At 39.5% G+C, this 14,296-nt stretch overlaps 1 protein-coding gene across 2 annotated transcripts in view; it reads right to left on the reverse strand.

Annotated features, from left to right (window-relative positions):
* The window catches only part of AGBL1 (AGBL carboxypeptidase 1), an 850,662-nt gene that overhangs the window by 642,865 nt on the left and 193,501 nt on the right, over positions 1-14,296 (reverse strand). For both annotated transcript variants that reach the window (XM_050799227.1, XM_050799228.1), the window contains exons 15-16: positions 13,125-13,212; positions 5,058-5,202 (exon numbers count right to left, since the gene is read on the reverse strand). In XM_050799227.1, coding sequence (XP_050655184.1) covers positions 5,058-5,202; positions 13,125-13,212 — 233 coding nt within the window. The remainder of the gene's footprint in view (positions 1-5,057; positions 5,203-13,124; positions 13,213-14,296) is intronic.

Here is a 14,296-nt window from a genome sequence, read left to right on the forward strand (position 1 = left end):
AAAAGCCACAAGAACATGCTGCAGGCATGTTCTGATGAGCTTTCTCAAACTGTCCCAGTCTGCCAATATTATGCTCCCAAACTTAAAGGGACTTAACTTTAAAAATGTGAGAAATGATTAGTCTCTACATAACTACTCATAGATTTGTCAATTATAAAGAAAGGATGGTTTTAATATTCCTTGTCCATTAAAAATAAGCAAAGCTATAGTATGATGATTTGGAAAAAAGAGTAAGAAAAAAATAATCATAATGAACTACTCCAAGAAAACCATCAGTATCCTTTGTAATTTTTGAGGAGGGGTCTTTCATTTGTATTTTTTTTTAATTTTAGTATGAATTATGGAATGGGTATCTTCCAATCAGTCCAACAGAGAAAATAATCACACGTCATCACAAAAAATAATAAACGCTTTAATGGTTACCATCTAGTATTGCTTACTAGATGTAGACACTTTGCTAAAACTTTCCAATTAGCAACTATTTAACCTTGAAAATAGCCTATGTAGTTCACTGCTTTTTTGTTTCCAATTTTACAGATGAGAAAACCGAGCTAAGAGAAGTTAAATAGCTTGCCTGTGGCTACACAGCAAGGAAACACAACACCTAGACCAAAATCTAGGTCTGTCTGACCTCAAAACTTCTTTCATTGTGCCCAAGACCCTGTATTTAGGGAATTCAGACGTCCTTGTTGTCAAAGACTTTACCATTCATGCACATATTGGCTCCTTCAGAATGGTTTTCCATGCTCACCTCCTCACCATCAAGAATCTTTATTGGGGCCGGGCGCGGTGGCTCAAGCCTGTAATCCCAGCGCTTTGGGAGGCCGAGACGGGCGGATCACAAGGTCAGGAGACCGAGACCATCCTGGCTAACATGGTGAAACCCCGTCTCTACTAAAAAAATACAAAAAACTAGCCGGGCAAGGTGGCGGATGCCTGTAGTCCCAGCTACTAGGGAGGCTGAGGCAGGAGAATGGTGTGAACCCGGGAGGCGGAGCTTGCAGTGAGCTGAGATCCGGCCACTGCACTCCAGCCTGGGCGACAGAGCGAGACTCCGTCTCAAAAAAAAAAAAAAAAAGAACCTTTATTGGGGTCTGTCATTTGTTTGGCCTATACAAGGATGGATCTCTGTCTACTGATTACCTGACAGTGCTGATTTATGACCTGTTCATTGCATCTTTGATCTGCCACATGTAAGTCAACATCTCCCACTTGACACTTCTTAAACTCTTCATTTATTCTGAGTCTTTTATAAGATACTGTGCATGTGGCATTCTAATTCCTTTTCTTTTCTTTTTCCTTTCTTTTTTCTTTTCTTTTCTTTCTTCTTTCTTCTCTCTCTCTCTTCCCCCTCCCCCGCCACCCTCTGCCTCTGGAGATAACAGTATTCACATCTTCCACAGTGGGTATATGTGTCTGATAAAAATTCTACTCTATCCTTTAAGATCCTTAAGCTCTCCCAATCCATGGACTCTACTAATGACCACTTTTTTTGTCTGTTGTCATTTCACACAGTTATAAGTTCTCAGTGAGATCCCAATTTTTTACCTCCTAAAATATTCATCAGAAACTCTCTTGGGGCCCCATTTGCAACCAATACTACTGGCTACCTAGGGGCTATTTATAACATAATTCTAATACTTTAACGAGTATTGCTAACACTTTAACAATCATTACAATTACTGATAACTTGATACAACTGATTAAAATAGAGCTTTTTTTGTTTGCTTCAGAATTACAATAGTGTATTTCTTTCTTTTAGCTGTATTTTAATGCTATAATATGAAAAGTTATCCAACAGACTTACTGGCAAGCATCTGGAAATATCCATTTGAAAGAACCAAATACTAATTTTCTTATTATAAGAGAATAATAAAATTTTGAAAGTTTCAAAATTGTATTCACATTGAAAAACATCCAACACACAAGTCCTTTGCTACAAAAATGTCTGTAATTATTAAATGTAATCCATATTATAAGAGTCTTGCAAATTATGAATTCCACATGGAAACGTATTTTCTACCCCTCACCATAACCCCCAAGTAACATACAGTTAATTCTCCCTTTGGGGTATCATTCACATTTAATTTATCACTGATCTGTTGGAAGAAAAACTGTTTCTCCTCAGGACATGTCCAAAAATAAAAATGACTAGTGTGCATTACAGAATGTACTCATTCTGTCCATGATGGGAGGAAGAGTTTTTTTAAGAGAAGTCACAGAGTCAATTATTGTCTTAAACCTAGAGAGGACAAAGACCATGAGTTATTGGAAATGTAAAACCTAAAATTGAGAATACACATTTGTCACTTTCAAGTAACAAAGTGTCTTTCTAACCCTGTTTTGCTCAGTTAGGAGAAATAAGTTATCCCTCTTTCTCATTAACTTTCCACAAACTTCCCTGGTGGAAGACATTCACAGTCAGCAAGCTCACAAGTAACAATAAAAAGTCATAAGTAGTTATAGCTTATTGTAATTAATAGTAACAGTAATAGTTATTAATATTGTTAACAGTAACAAGTCAATAAGCATCAATTAACAAGGCCTCTCTTTCCCTCTCAGTGAAACTAAGTGATTGGTGCAGAGAGGGGAGTCCTCTTTTTTGTGTGTTTTTGTTTCCCTTTAAGATGAAATCATCTCCTCATTGACCTCCGACCCAGTGGTTCTTAGAGTTACTTACCAATTGCAAATTTTAGACGTTGTATTCTGATCTGAAACTGTGTCCAGAAGGTAAGCAGGCCCAGAGGCACAAGGTCAACAACTAGGTACCATCAGGTCAAGGGCAGGTTGAAAGGGGTACACAATTTGAATCAGCTTGTAGGCGCCTAGCAAGAACCCACTGGAGCATCTTGGGGTAAGAATTAGACCATGTTTGGAAAGAGACATTATCCTTCAGGGGAACCACATCCACGGCACTCAGCATTAAAGATATAAACTGTGGGTTGGTGATTTGAATTCAAACATTAGAGATGTCTGTATCATCACACAATGATGACTACATGTACTCATAAAACGACTGCATGTGTTAGTAGCTTATGAATGTAATAGCAAGCGATGACACTGATCTGACCCCAGAGCAGAAATTAGGAATTTCTTCTACACTTTTCTACAGGAGAGTAGAAAGACCACAGGAATACACCTCAAAGGCTGATGTTCTGTCCCTGCATGGCTGCTAGCTAAATGTGGGACTTCAGGTCTCAGTTCTTGCATCTATAAATGTTAAGGGTGAATTAGACAACTTCACCAACCCCTTTGCGTTCTAATGTTTTATACGAATGGCCACCAGGACCTTATCAGAGTCCAAGATATTCTAACAAGTGAAAAGAACAGTGTCCTAGATCCATGATCCCTTACCCAATGGGAAAGGCAAACACATAACACATATTTAAAAAGAAATCCCCTTCCCTAGCAGACTTTTTTTGCTTTTGGCTTTTGTTTGTTTGTTTGTTTGTTTGTTTTTCCAGATAGGGTCTCACTCGGTTACCCACGATGGAATGCAGTTGTGTGATCCTGGCTCACTGCAGCCTCAACCTCCTGATCCCAAGTGATCCTCTATCTCAGCCTTCCAAGTAGCTGGGTCTATGGGTGCATGCCACTAGGCCTGGCTAATTTTTGTATTTTTTGTAGAGATGGGGTTTCACCATGCTACCCAGACTGGTCTCGAACTCTGGCTCAAGCAATCCTCTCACCTTGGCCTCCCAAAGTGCTGAGATTACAGGAGTGAGCCACTGCGCCCAGCCCACAGTAGACTTTTCATGTGCAGCGTTTCACAGGCAAGGCCGTAAAAACAACTGTTGAAAGGGGATCATGAATCTTGCCTGTTCTGTGTCCCTAAAGGCAACAAAACATGTTTTATAACAAATGTGGCTTGTTACAGCCTAGCTTGCGATGCACATTACTTGGATTAACTTCTTGAGCTCTCTGAGTGTGATACACAAATAATACTAGTTGTGTATCTTTTGCAATCTGGAAAACAGTAAAAATCTCTCTTTAGGCAAGACAACATATGGAGAAGAGGACAGATGCACTTACATGAAGCAGTGAGCCAAGTGGTGCAAGATATGCCTTCTCTATGCAAAAAATTCCCATTTATACCTGCACATTCCTTTTGAAGGAAAAGATGTTCTTGGTTACTATCTTTTCCAACTCCTTATCACAGCCTTAAAATGAAAATGCTCATCCTTCAGGCTAAGTGATACATATACTCATATAAACACATATGATTATAAATATGCTAATAACATTTTGCATTAACACAGAGGATGAAAGTGCTTTATAGAAGTTACTGGAGCTCATTTATCCTTAGGATATCCACGAAATGGTAGCAGTAAGGGATAGTTTGCCAGCTTTTTCAAATGACAGAAAACTGCATGGTTTAAGCAGTCCATTTGCTCACAATAGTCTTGCGAACTTTTTGCAGGGCCTTATGGAACACAGGAATGCTAACTGTGAGTCTGCCCTGACTTCTCCTACTCTCCCTCATAAAAAGATTGTGGTTGTCTGTTGCAATGATCTCGTGTTTTATTCTTACACTTTTCTCTTCCACTCTGGATCCTGCTAGCCACCTCCAGCTCATGGTCATTGGAACCACTGGAGATGCTGGTATGGCTGCTTGCACACAGACTCAGAAGTTTCCCAAGCTCTACCTTCCTGCTTTCTCCATTCCTCTGAATGACTGAATTTTCTTCAGATTTGCATTTCAGTTTACTTGTATGGTCTTGCTTCCCATACAACTCCAACCTACTTCATACTTGACTTGTTAAACATAAAGTCTCTTAAGAAATGTCCCCATGTCCTGCCCCAACTTGCAGACCACTTGGGCCTTCTGAATGTCACTGATCAAGGCTCAGCCTTGTGCTCTGTCCAGGGAAGGAGATGGGACACATAGAAAGCCACCAAGTCAGTGACGACAAAACCTGGCTCCCTTAGGAAGGCCGTAGTTTCCCTACACCCTCCTCCGCCCCCAATCAGGATGTCAGGGTCTCCAAAACGTTCTCGGGAAAACATCAGAGAGCCCCTTCAGTCCTGCTGGAGTGATACTGTAAAGAGGAAGTTACCATGAGGGCTGTGTAGGTGTAGGGATAGTGGTAGGCCAGGTAGCAGACATCCTCATTGTGTGGGAAGGTGACAGCAAAGGTGAGGGTATAGTAGCACTTCCCAGATGCTCCGCCTGCAGCAGCTGTACTCTGGCGATAATGATTTCTAAAGAGAGAGGAGGAGAAGAGAATAAGGGAGAGGTGGGAGGGGGGTGCAGGGTCACTTAGGGTCCTAGATGCTATAAATCTTGGCGTTATATACTGTATTGGCACAATGGCCTTCACTTGAAACATTTCTGCAGGTGAAACTGAGAAAAGGGAAATGTACAAGTGAACTTACTGCCAGTTCATGAGTCAGTTCAGCAACATATAGCCTGGCCCATCTGCCTCCCAACTGTGCCATATATGCTACCAACCTTTCTTTGCTGTCTGAAAATGAGGGATGTCTAGTCATTGAGCTAGAAAATCGAGGAAAATGTGAACAGTTCTGTTTTTCCTGGGTTTACATTGGAGATATAAACTTTATCATCCAAATTTGGGTTCCCCCAATCCCTGTCTCTCCCCAGACCACATAGGGTACAACTCCTTCCTTTCCCCTCTACCTGCCAAGTAGATTTATCAGCAATCATAGGATATATCGAATTCCAATTCAACATTTAACATATGTTATCTTATGTTATTATTGCAGCAACCCATCGTGTGGATGACGAAACAAAAGCTTAGAAAAGTTAATTTGCCAAAGGGCTGAAAGCGAAATGGTAGATACAGGACTAAGACCCAGATCTCTCTGGCTACAAAGGCTTTGTTCTTTCCACTGTACAATGCTTTCTTCCCAAAGGACTATATTTGTCACCTCAAATGTGGTTCAGCTTCGTAAGGCTTGAGAGTGCACATTTTCCTTTGTCAAAGATGAAGAACCAATTTTGATACTTCAGAGAACAGTATCAAAGAAAATTGCACCCAGAAGTCCATTCCGAGCAATATTTTCCCCACACACTGCCAATTGATGCTCAGACAGCTGCGCAGGCTTTCCTGAGAAATGTTATCATCAAGGCTGCATTATAATGCAAAATACACCCGGACACCAAGAGATGTAATTCCACCTTTGAACATTTACAACGTTGGCTTACTAGTCCATTGTGCTTTTGGTTTTATTGGGGGAAAGAGAAGGGGAAGGGAAGAAATAGTAGGTAATTATTCTTGTGTGTTCTTGAAAAATATAAAAAACATAGGTTATTCTTTACTACTTTTTTGCTACCTTCATGCCACTACCTACCTAAGCAAAAAGCAAGCATAGAAGAAAGAGATAGAAAATCTATTATTTTATTTCTCATGGTTTTGTGGCTTTTCAATATTTATACACCTAGGAATGGGACTAGGGCAAGCTGGTAGCCCACTGACTATGGCCTGATACCTTTATCTTGAATCAGCTTCTGTCAACATAGCAACCTAGAGCCTTGGTCATGCTAGGGAAAGGAGGGTACCCTGTAACAACGTCAGCCCCAAGTGGCTGTCACACCCAGGTTTTTGGCATTGTATTAATAGAATCCATTTCCTTTGTGCCTACAGAAATAGAAATTCCAAAAGAGTGTCTTCCCACATGGTGTGATATGGATCGCAATGCTTAATTGAGTCTACTTTGCCAGATTGCCCCAAAGTTCTGAAGCTTCTCCAAAAGCTATGATTCTGGTTATTAGAAAGTATGTAAAGAAGCAGATGGTAGCTCAGAAAGCATGCAAGTTACATATGCTCTACCTCTTATTTGCTTTCTGATTTCCCTTGTAAAGCCTCCATGCAAACATACACTCAGTTTACACCTTGCTTAACAAAATGCTAGTCAATTACTCCTCTTTACAGGAAACAGCAGTTGAAATCAAATGAGCCAGGGATAACCAATCAAAGGGTGGAAGAGTGCTTCACTTGTAAGCATATATGTGTGGGTGCACACACAGATGTGCACGTATTCATGAATGTAAAGGCAGATGGAAACACGCACATTGTGCTTCACTGTCCCCAGTTCTTCGCCTGCAAACAGTGGAGACAGAGCCTGTATCTTGACTCAAGAATAATAGGTGTCCCTAAGGGCCAGTAGGGTTGGTCTTATTTGGCATGGGCCTTGCTTCTTTTTAGGTTCCCCACTGCAATATTAGTACACTAAAGTCATATCACAAGCCCATTTAGCCTGTGCAAACTCAACCTCACCACATTCAACCACAGGAGAGACCAAGAAAGACAGAGAAAAAAAAAATCCATGTATTTATCTCTATGTCTTTCCCTCATTCAGACCAAATCTGGACTCCAAGGAAAGAACAGCTGCAGTGAAATGGAAAGGGAAATAAAATGGGCTAATCATTAGCTCTTGAGCTTCCATGGGCTCAAGATTTAAGGGAAGTGTAAGGAATTCAAATGGTAGATTTGATTATGTCAAATCTGCCTTCTCACACCACCAACATATATACACATACACACAGTCTCCCTCTCTCTCTCTTTCCCTCACCTAACACACTACCCCCCACAGCTTGGTGATGTTAGATTCTCCTGATCAAGACTAAAGGCTCTCCACCGACAAGCCAGTCTTCTCCAGGATGGTTACACACTGCTGGAATTCCAAAAACAAAAATATTATTAACACCTTATTTAGAATGACTTTCAGCTAAAGGAAATTCAGTTACAACCCTCGCCTGGGGTCTAAACTCTGGCTGAACCTAAAGCAAATGTCAGGCATCCCCACCGGAGTCTCCTGGCAGCCCCCCTGTAGCAGGAGTTGTCCAGGAGATGACTCTACTTCCAGCATACCTTCCTCTGCAGAGGCCTTTAAACTTTCCCAAGATCATCTTCTTCAAAGCCAAGTGTTTGATAAATCTCTAAAGTGAAACATCTGGCTTGCTACAGTTCAGTTCATCCATGATAAACGGAGATCCCATCAACAAGCTCTTTTCTTTTCCCAGTTATGATGTGGACATATCGAGTGATGTTTGCAAGAAGCAATGTTCATCCTTCCTATGTTAAATTGTTCCCATGTTCTTGCTTTATATGGAAAGCCCTTTCCATCTTCCTTATTTAGCTAAGTCTCCTTCATCCTTCAAGATTTAACTCAAGTGTTTCCTCTTTCAGGAAGCCTTCCTTGATAGCCCCCTTATCACTCCTATTCTCATGGCCAATACTTTGTGGCAAGGACCATGCTTATTCATCTGTTTATCTTTATGCTTCCCACATTGCCTGGACATAGCAGCTGTTCAGTTAAAGTTTGTATAATAAGTGGACCCAAGACGCCAGGAGTAATAATTAGGTTGCTCAATGTATTTTATCTCCAATCCTAATGACACCCTTTCAAGGTGAGTATTATTACACACATTCAACAGATGGGAATTAAGGCTCACAGAGGTTAAGTGTCTAGAGCAATTGCACACAACAAGTATAGTAAACAGGATTTAATCCCAGTTGTAGGCTTAGCTCAAAAACTAATTTTTTTTATTATATCACCTGCTTGTTAGGAATGGATAAAAAACGACAAGATGTCTTATGCCCAGTGTAGCAAGTAAGAATCTGAAGTTTTTATCTTCATAAATCAGAGCTGCCTATGAACTTACAGTCCAAAATAACAGAAAAAAAAGGAAAATAATCCAGCTGAGAGTTAATATGATCCATATACTATGACTTTTATATCATTGATATTTGATGCCACTAAGAAGATGTTTTTACTAATTATTTAAAATAATTGCTAGCATTCATTGAACACCTACTATGCACCAGACACTGTTCTAACCTTTACACATGTTTTATCTCACGTCATTTTATCTTCAGAACACTTCTATTAGGTAGATACCATTATTATCTCATTTTAAGATGAAGAATCTGAGGTTGAAAGAAGTTGGTATAATTTGCCCAAGGTCACGCCATTAATGAGTGGGAAGTCTGAGTCAAAGAACTTCCTCTCCTCAAGCTGTTCATCTAGATGGAGAAGCAGCCTGGTGAAAATCAGAAGTGATCTTGAAGATTAGCTGGATTCTATTGGTCATCTGGGGTCAAAGATGACCTGGGCTGGGTACATCCAGCAACTTCACAGCTAAAAGGCTTTTTGTTTGCTTTTCTGTTCCCTGAACCATTTATCTTTGGAAGGATCTGTACTTTTATAATCATAAAGACTTCAATGAAGCAAGGAGCAAGTACACGAAGGCATAGTTATGAACTCAGGTTATTTCCATTTGTATTTAAAAATATGCTGGAAAGTCATTGTTTCTTTTAGGCAGGGTGCATAAAATAAGCAAATGCCATGATGGAGAATGGATTAGATAATCTTATAATGACAATGGCTCTGTTCAACAAGCGTGCATCATTTCACTTAACAGGATCTAATAAGGCAGAGCAGTGAAGTTGCCAGGCTTCCCTGTGTCTGCAGCATTTCTAATATTCTATATAACACCAAATCTCTCTCCTGAGATCCCGTGGAAGGATGCATGATGGCAGAGCTCTTGTATGACATTCATCTTCATGAGTGAGCTGTTCCATCTCCTCTCATGAGCGGAGATAAATGTCAGAAGAGATCAGCCGTTGTGTATTACATGGCCACTCTAAGCGCACAGCTTCCCTCCCTCTGCCCTTCAGCACCAAAATTACTTTAGACCAGAGCAGGGAAAGAATTCAAAAAGGTGTGTGGCTGTGCACATCAGAGGAAGAAGCAGACCACAGGGAACTAAATAAAAGAGAAACTAAAAGGGCCCTTACTTACTTTTACTAGAGGCAGGGAAAAACGAATCTGCCCATTTCTGTTCCTCCCTCTCGAGGGGCATTTTTTATTTTCCAGCCTAGTGGTCTTCAAGGTGGGGAAGAGCAAGGGGTGGAACAGAAGGGGTGGGAGGTGCTCCATGGGAGGGGCAGAGTGATCAACTGACCACAGGCAGAAAATATTAGAATTTCTCCTCAAAATGATTATTACCTAGATAGTAAGAAAGAAATTAAGTCGTCTACTGTTTAATATGGGGATTGGCATAGCTGTCTCAATGTCAACCTAATGTGTCAAACCAGATGATGGTGCAGCAATCATATCCACTCATCACTGTTGTATTCCAGGTCTGGAGTATGAAAAACACATTATATCTGCTTCTACGGTTTTTACATGTTAGTTAAGCATTGATTGTTGCGTAGGAGAGGTCTCCAAAGGGAGAAGTGGGAACAACTAGCTCCCTTCCTTTTTCTTTTGCTTTTAGCTTCCGGCAAGGTATTTAAGTCTACGGAAGCATACTTTGATTTACAGATTGTATTACCTAAATTAAACTAAACCTCACAAAATAGACAATTACTTTTTAAAAGAAAATCTTCTTAGAAGCCATCTATTGACGTTAAAATTAAATTGCAATCAAAATGACCAGAAAATGGCAGAATGGACATGGCCTACCCCTTATCCTTAATATTAGGTCTTTCTCAGTAATTCTCATTTTTGTTAAAATAATCTAATCAGATCTAGAAAGTTAAACAAAATTTCTCAAAATTACCAAAAAGACTACTTATAACTACATCTAATGGTAAACTCCATGGCAAAATTCTAGTGTGCCCTAAGCTATAAATAGCATAAAGATGTAACAATTAGGTAGCTATAAACTATTATTTGTTTCATCTTTCTCTCCTAATTTAAAAGTCTTCATTTTTTGCATGGTTTCTTATATGCATAATATGTTAGTATAGTAACGCATATATTTTTTTAAATGTATAAACTAATCTAGTAAGAACACATACAAATATATCTTATTGCTTAGTGGCATATTGTCAAAATAGTTTGGAGACTTTTCATTTTATGACAATTGGCCCTCCAGAGTAGTCAGCCCACATCCTCAACTGCTCATCATTGCTGTCAACTTCAACTTCTGAAGGAAAATGCAAATGCAAATCCCATTTCTTCTGAATCTCCTTTTTCCTTTCACCCTTCTAGAAACATACTCAGGTACCGCGGCTCACAGTTGTCCCCACAATGAGCACCCTGGCATCCTCTTAAAACATGGCACCAAATCTGGGACTTTAACAGCACAACAGAAATAGAGCAGAGTTTCTAAAGATATATGGGAGATAAGGAAATAGGGAAGTAAAGTTCTCCCAAATTAATATACCAGAAATAATAAAGGCAGAAGAGAAGCAAAGAACTCTTGTAAAGCAAATCAACTCAAAGATCAGGATGGGTAAATAGGGAGAGAAATATTGTATAATCTAACACATCATTTTACAATTGAGAGAGGTGTTCTAATTTGTGGGTGAATAGAGATTACACATATCTATCCTGTTGTTACATCATATTATTGGGAATATGTTAACACAACGTGGTGAATAATTATAAAACAAACTACATTACAATGTAGCAATCTTATCCATTCATCTCTGCTGTATTCATGGCTGGAATATGAAAAATTAATTACATTATACATTCATGGTTTTTTCTTATCCCTCTGTTGCTCTTTAATCATATAATAATTGTCTTGCTAATAGCTCTAAAAGCTATCAGAATTGGTTCTCCTTAGGTCAAGGCTGTGCTTTTGAAAGTGTGACTTCTTCCTTCTTTTGGGAAATACGTGGTCCCCTTAGCCTTCTTATTCCCCAATTCCAAGAGGAGCATCCTCCAACGGGACATTTAGACATCCCATTAGGAAATAATGCAAAATGTTATGTTTGTCCAATCTGTTACTAACTTTCAGGTCCAAGCCAGCTCTAAGCTGGGTCTTTCACATTTACTGAGAATAACTAGTTTCAGAGAAAACTAAAACTCATGCTTGACACACCAAGGTCCAAAAGTAGATTTTCGTATTTTTTTTTTCTGCAGTTGCAGACTATCACCTTGAGGCGATGTTTAATCTAAATCTCTCTGAACCATAAGAAAGGCCCTGAGAGTCTTAAGATAGGTGAGCCAGACAGTAGTTGCCATTTAGGTGAATGGAAAACCAACAAAGTCATAATATTGTGCAATTTTTCTAAAGGATATAAAAAATCCTCTTTAGATTCATATCCTAATAGATCAGGGATTGAATACCTCCAACTCTTTTATTACGGACTGCTAGTCAGCCTGGCTCTGTGTCTTGTAGACCATCATTATCTCCATGGTGATTTTTGCCTTTGTATCTGATACAGCAACAAGATTCTTGACCTTTCCCATCTATCAATACTCCTATCCTCAAAGTCTCAAAAGCCAAGAGGCACAAGGGCATATACTCTGTTTCCTTTCCATAGTGACAACTATCCTAAACTCCAGAATGTCTGATCATACTTTTTTAGATGGCTCTAGTAATTTCAGAAAGAGATGAAACTTACTTTATTTAAGAAAGTAAGTACTAGCCTCTCAGTTTTTATAAGAAATTAGCACTGAACTAATAATTATATATATATACACATATATATATATATATTTTTCCTCTCATAGCAATTCCTATCCTTATTTTCTTATAAATTTGAATTTTATTTTTCATCTCAAGAAAATATACACATAAGCAATCTAGATGTCTGGAATGCATTTCTTTCATCAAAATATATGGACAATTTAAAGTTCATTGTAACTTTGCAGGATAAACTGATGAAACTGGAGACTGATCAAGGATTAAAGGTGAATTTTGAAACTCCTCCCTCTTTTATTTTTTTCCACAAAATTACCTTGCTATGGGGAGGAGTTACATATGTGTAACTGTCACATATTCACCCTCCTGTACTTTGGAAAACTAAACCACGGGGTGGATAGAAACAGGATAGAACATCTCAGACATTTCACTCTCTGGGTTCAGCAGAAATAAGTAAAGAACTAAGGCTTGACACACTAATCACAGGTAGAATCTCTACGACTTCTAATATCTGACAACAAGATTTAAAAGTTTTAATGTGTTTAAATGAAGATAAACTCTTCCAGCAAATCAAAAGGTATTTCTCGAGGTCTACTGTGGGTGCCAGTGAATATGCTTATACCTCTGAAGAGCAGGACATTGGCCATTAGGACAGAGTGACAAAAAATTTATCAGACAAGCACAGATTGCTAATGTTTCTAAGATCAATGTGGAAAAGTGGGAAATTGAGAGAAAATTACAGGACAGAGAAAAGGAAGCTAATAGCGCTCTAACTTACTTGTAGTAACATATTTCATAGCCTGTCCGTATCCAGGTGGGTCTGCCAAGAAGGGCCTCCTTCACGGAATACAGGGTGGGCTGCATCCCTACACAAAATCAGGAAAGGAATTAATCTTTACATGAGGGAAAGAGAGTTGTTCTGCACCAAATAATGATCCTCAAAGATACATAGGTCTTAATCCCTGGAAACTGTGACTGTTAACTGTATATGGCCAAAGAGACTTTGCAGATATGATTAAGTTAAGGATCCTGAGATGGGGTGATTATCCTGGTGAGCCCTAAATGCAATCACAAATATCCTTATGAGAGGGAGGCAGAGGGAGGTTTGACTATAGAAGAGATGCAATGTGGCCAGGCATGGTGGCTCATGCCTGTAATCCCAGCACTTTGGGAGGCTGAAGCTGGCAAATCACGAGGTCAGGAGATTGAGACCATCCTGGCTAGCATGGTGAAACCCCATCTCTACTAAAAATACAAAAAATTAGCTGGGCATGGTGGCATGCACCTGTAGTCCCAGCTACTTGAGTGGCTGAGGCAGGAGAATTGCTTGAACCTGGGATGCAGAGGTTGCAGTGAGCAGAGATTGCACCACTGCATTCCAGCCTAGGTGACAGAGCTAGACGCTGTCTCACAAAAATAAAAAATTTTAAAAAAAAGAGAGATGCAATGTGACTGAAGCAGAGAGAGATTTGAGGATGCAACACTACTAGCTTTGAGGATGCAAGAATGGGCCATCAGCCAAGGAATGCAGGGAATGTTACTCTAGAAGCTGGCAAAGGAAAGAAAATGGAGTTTCCCCTGGAATCTCTAGAGGAAACATGGTTCTCCCAACAGCTTGACTTCAGCTCAGAGAAACTGATTTTGGACTTCTGAACCCCAGAACTGTAAGAGAACAGACCTGTCTTGTTTTAAATCACCGAGTTTGTGACAATTTGTTACAACAGCCATACAAAGTGAATATAAATATCAAGGTTCCCATATTTTCTCTTCTCATACCCACAAGAATCTGTTTAGTCACTACAAAATAGAGGCAGTATCCTGCACTTGGCCCTAGACACTGGGAATACTTATTCCTCCTTCAAAGTCACCCAGTAAATTAGTATATGATGCAGAAATTGTATGCAGAATTTCCACTCCTTGAAACATTCAAAATAAATACAGGCTGCTCAT

The sequence above is a fragment of the Macaca thibetana genome, chromosome 7 (genome assembly GCF_024542745.1).
Source record: "Macaca thibetana thibetana isolate TM-01 chromosome 7, ASM2454274v1, whole genome shotgun sequence".
NCBI classification, from domain to species: domain Eukaryota; kingdom Metazoa; phylum Chordata; class Mammalia; order Primates; family Cercopithecidae; genus Macaca; species Macaca thibetana.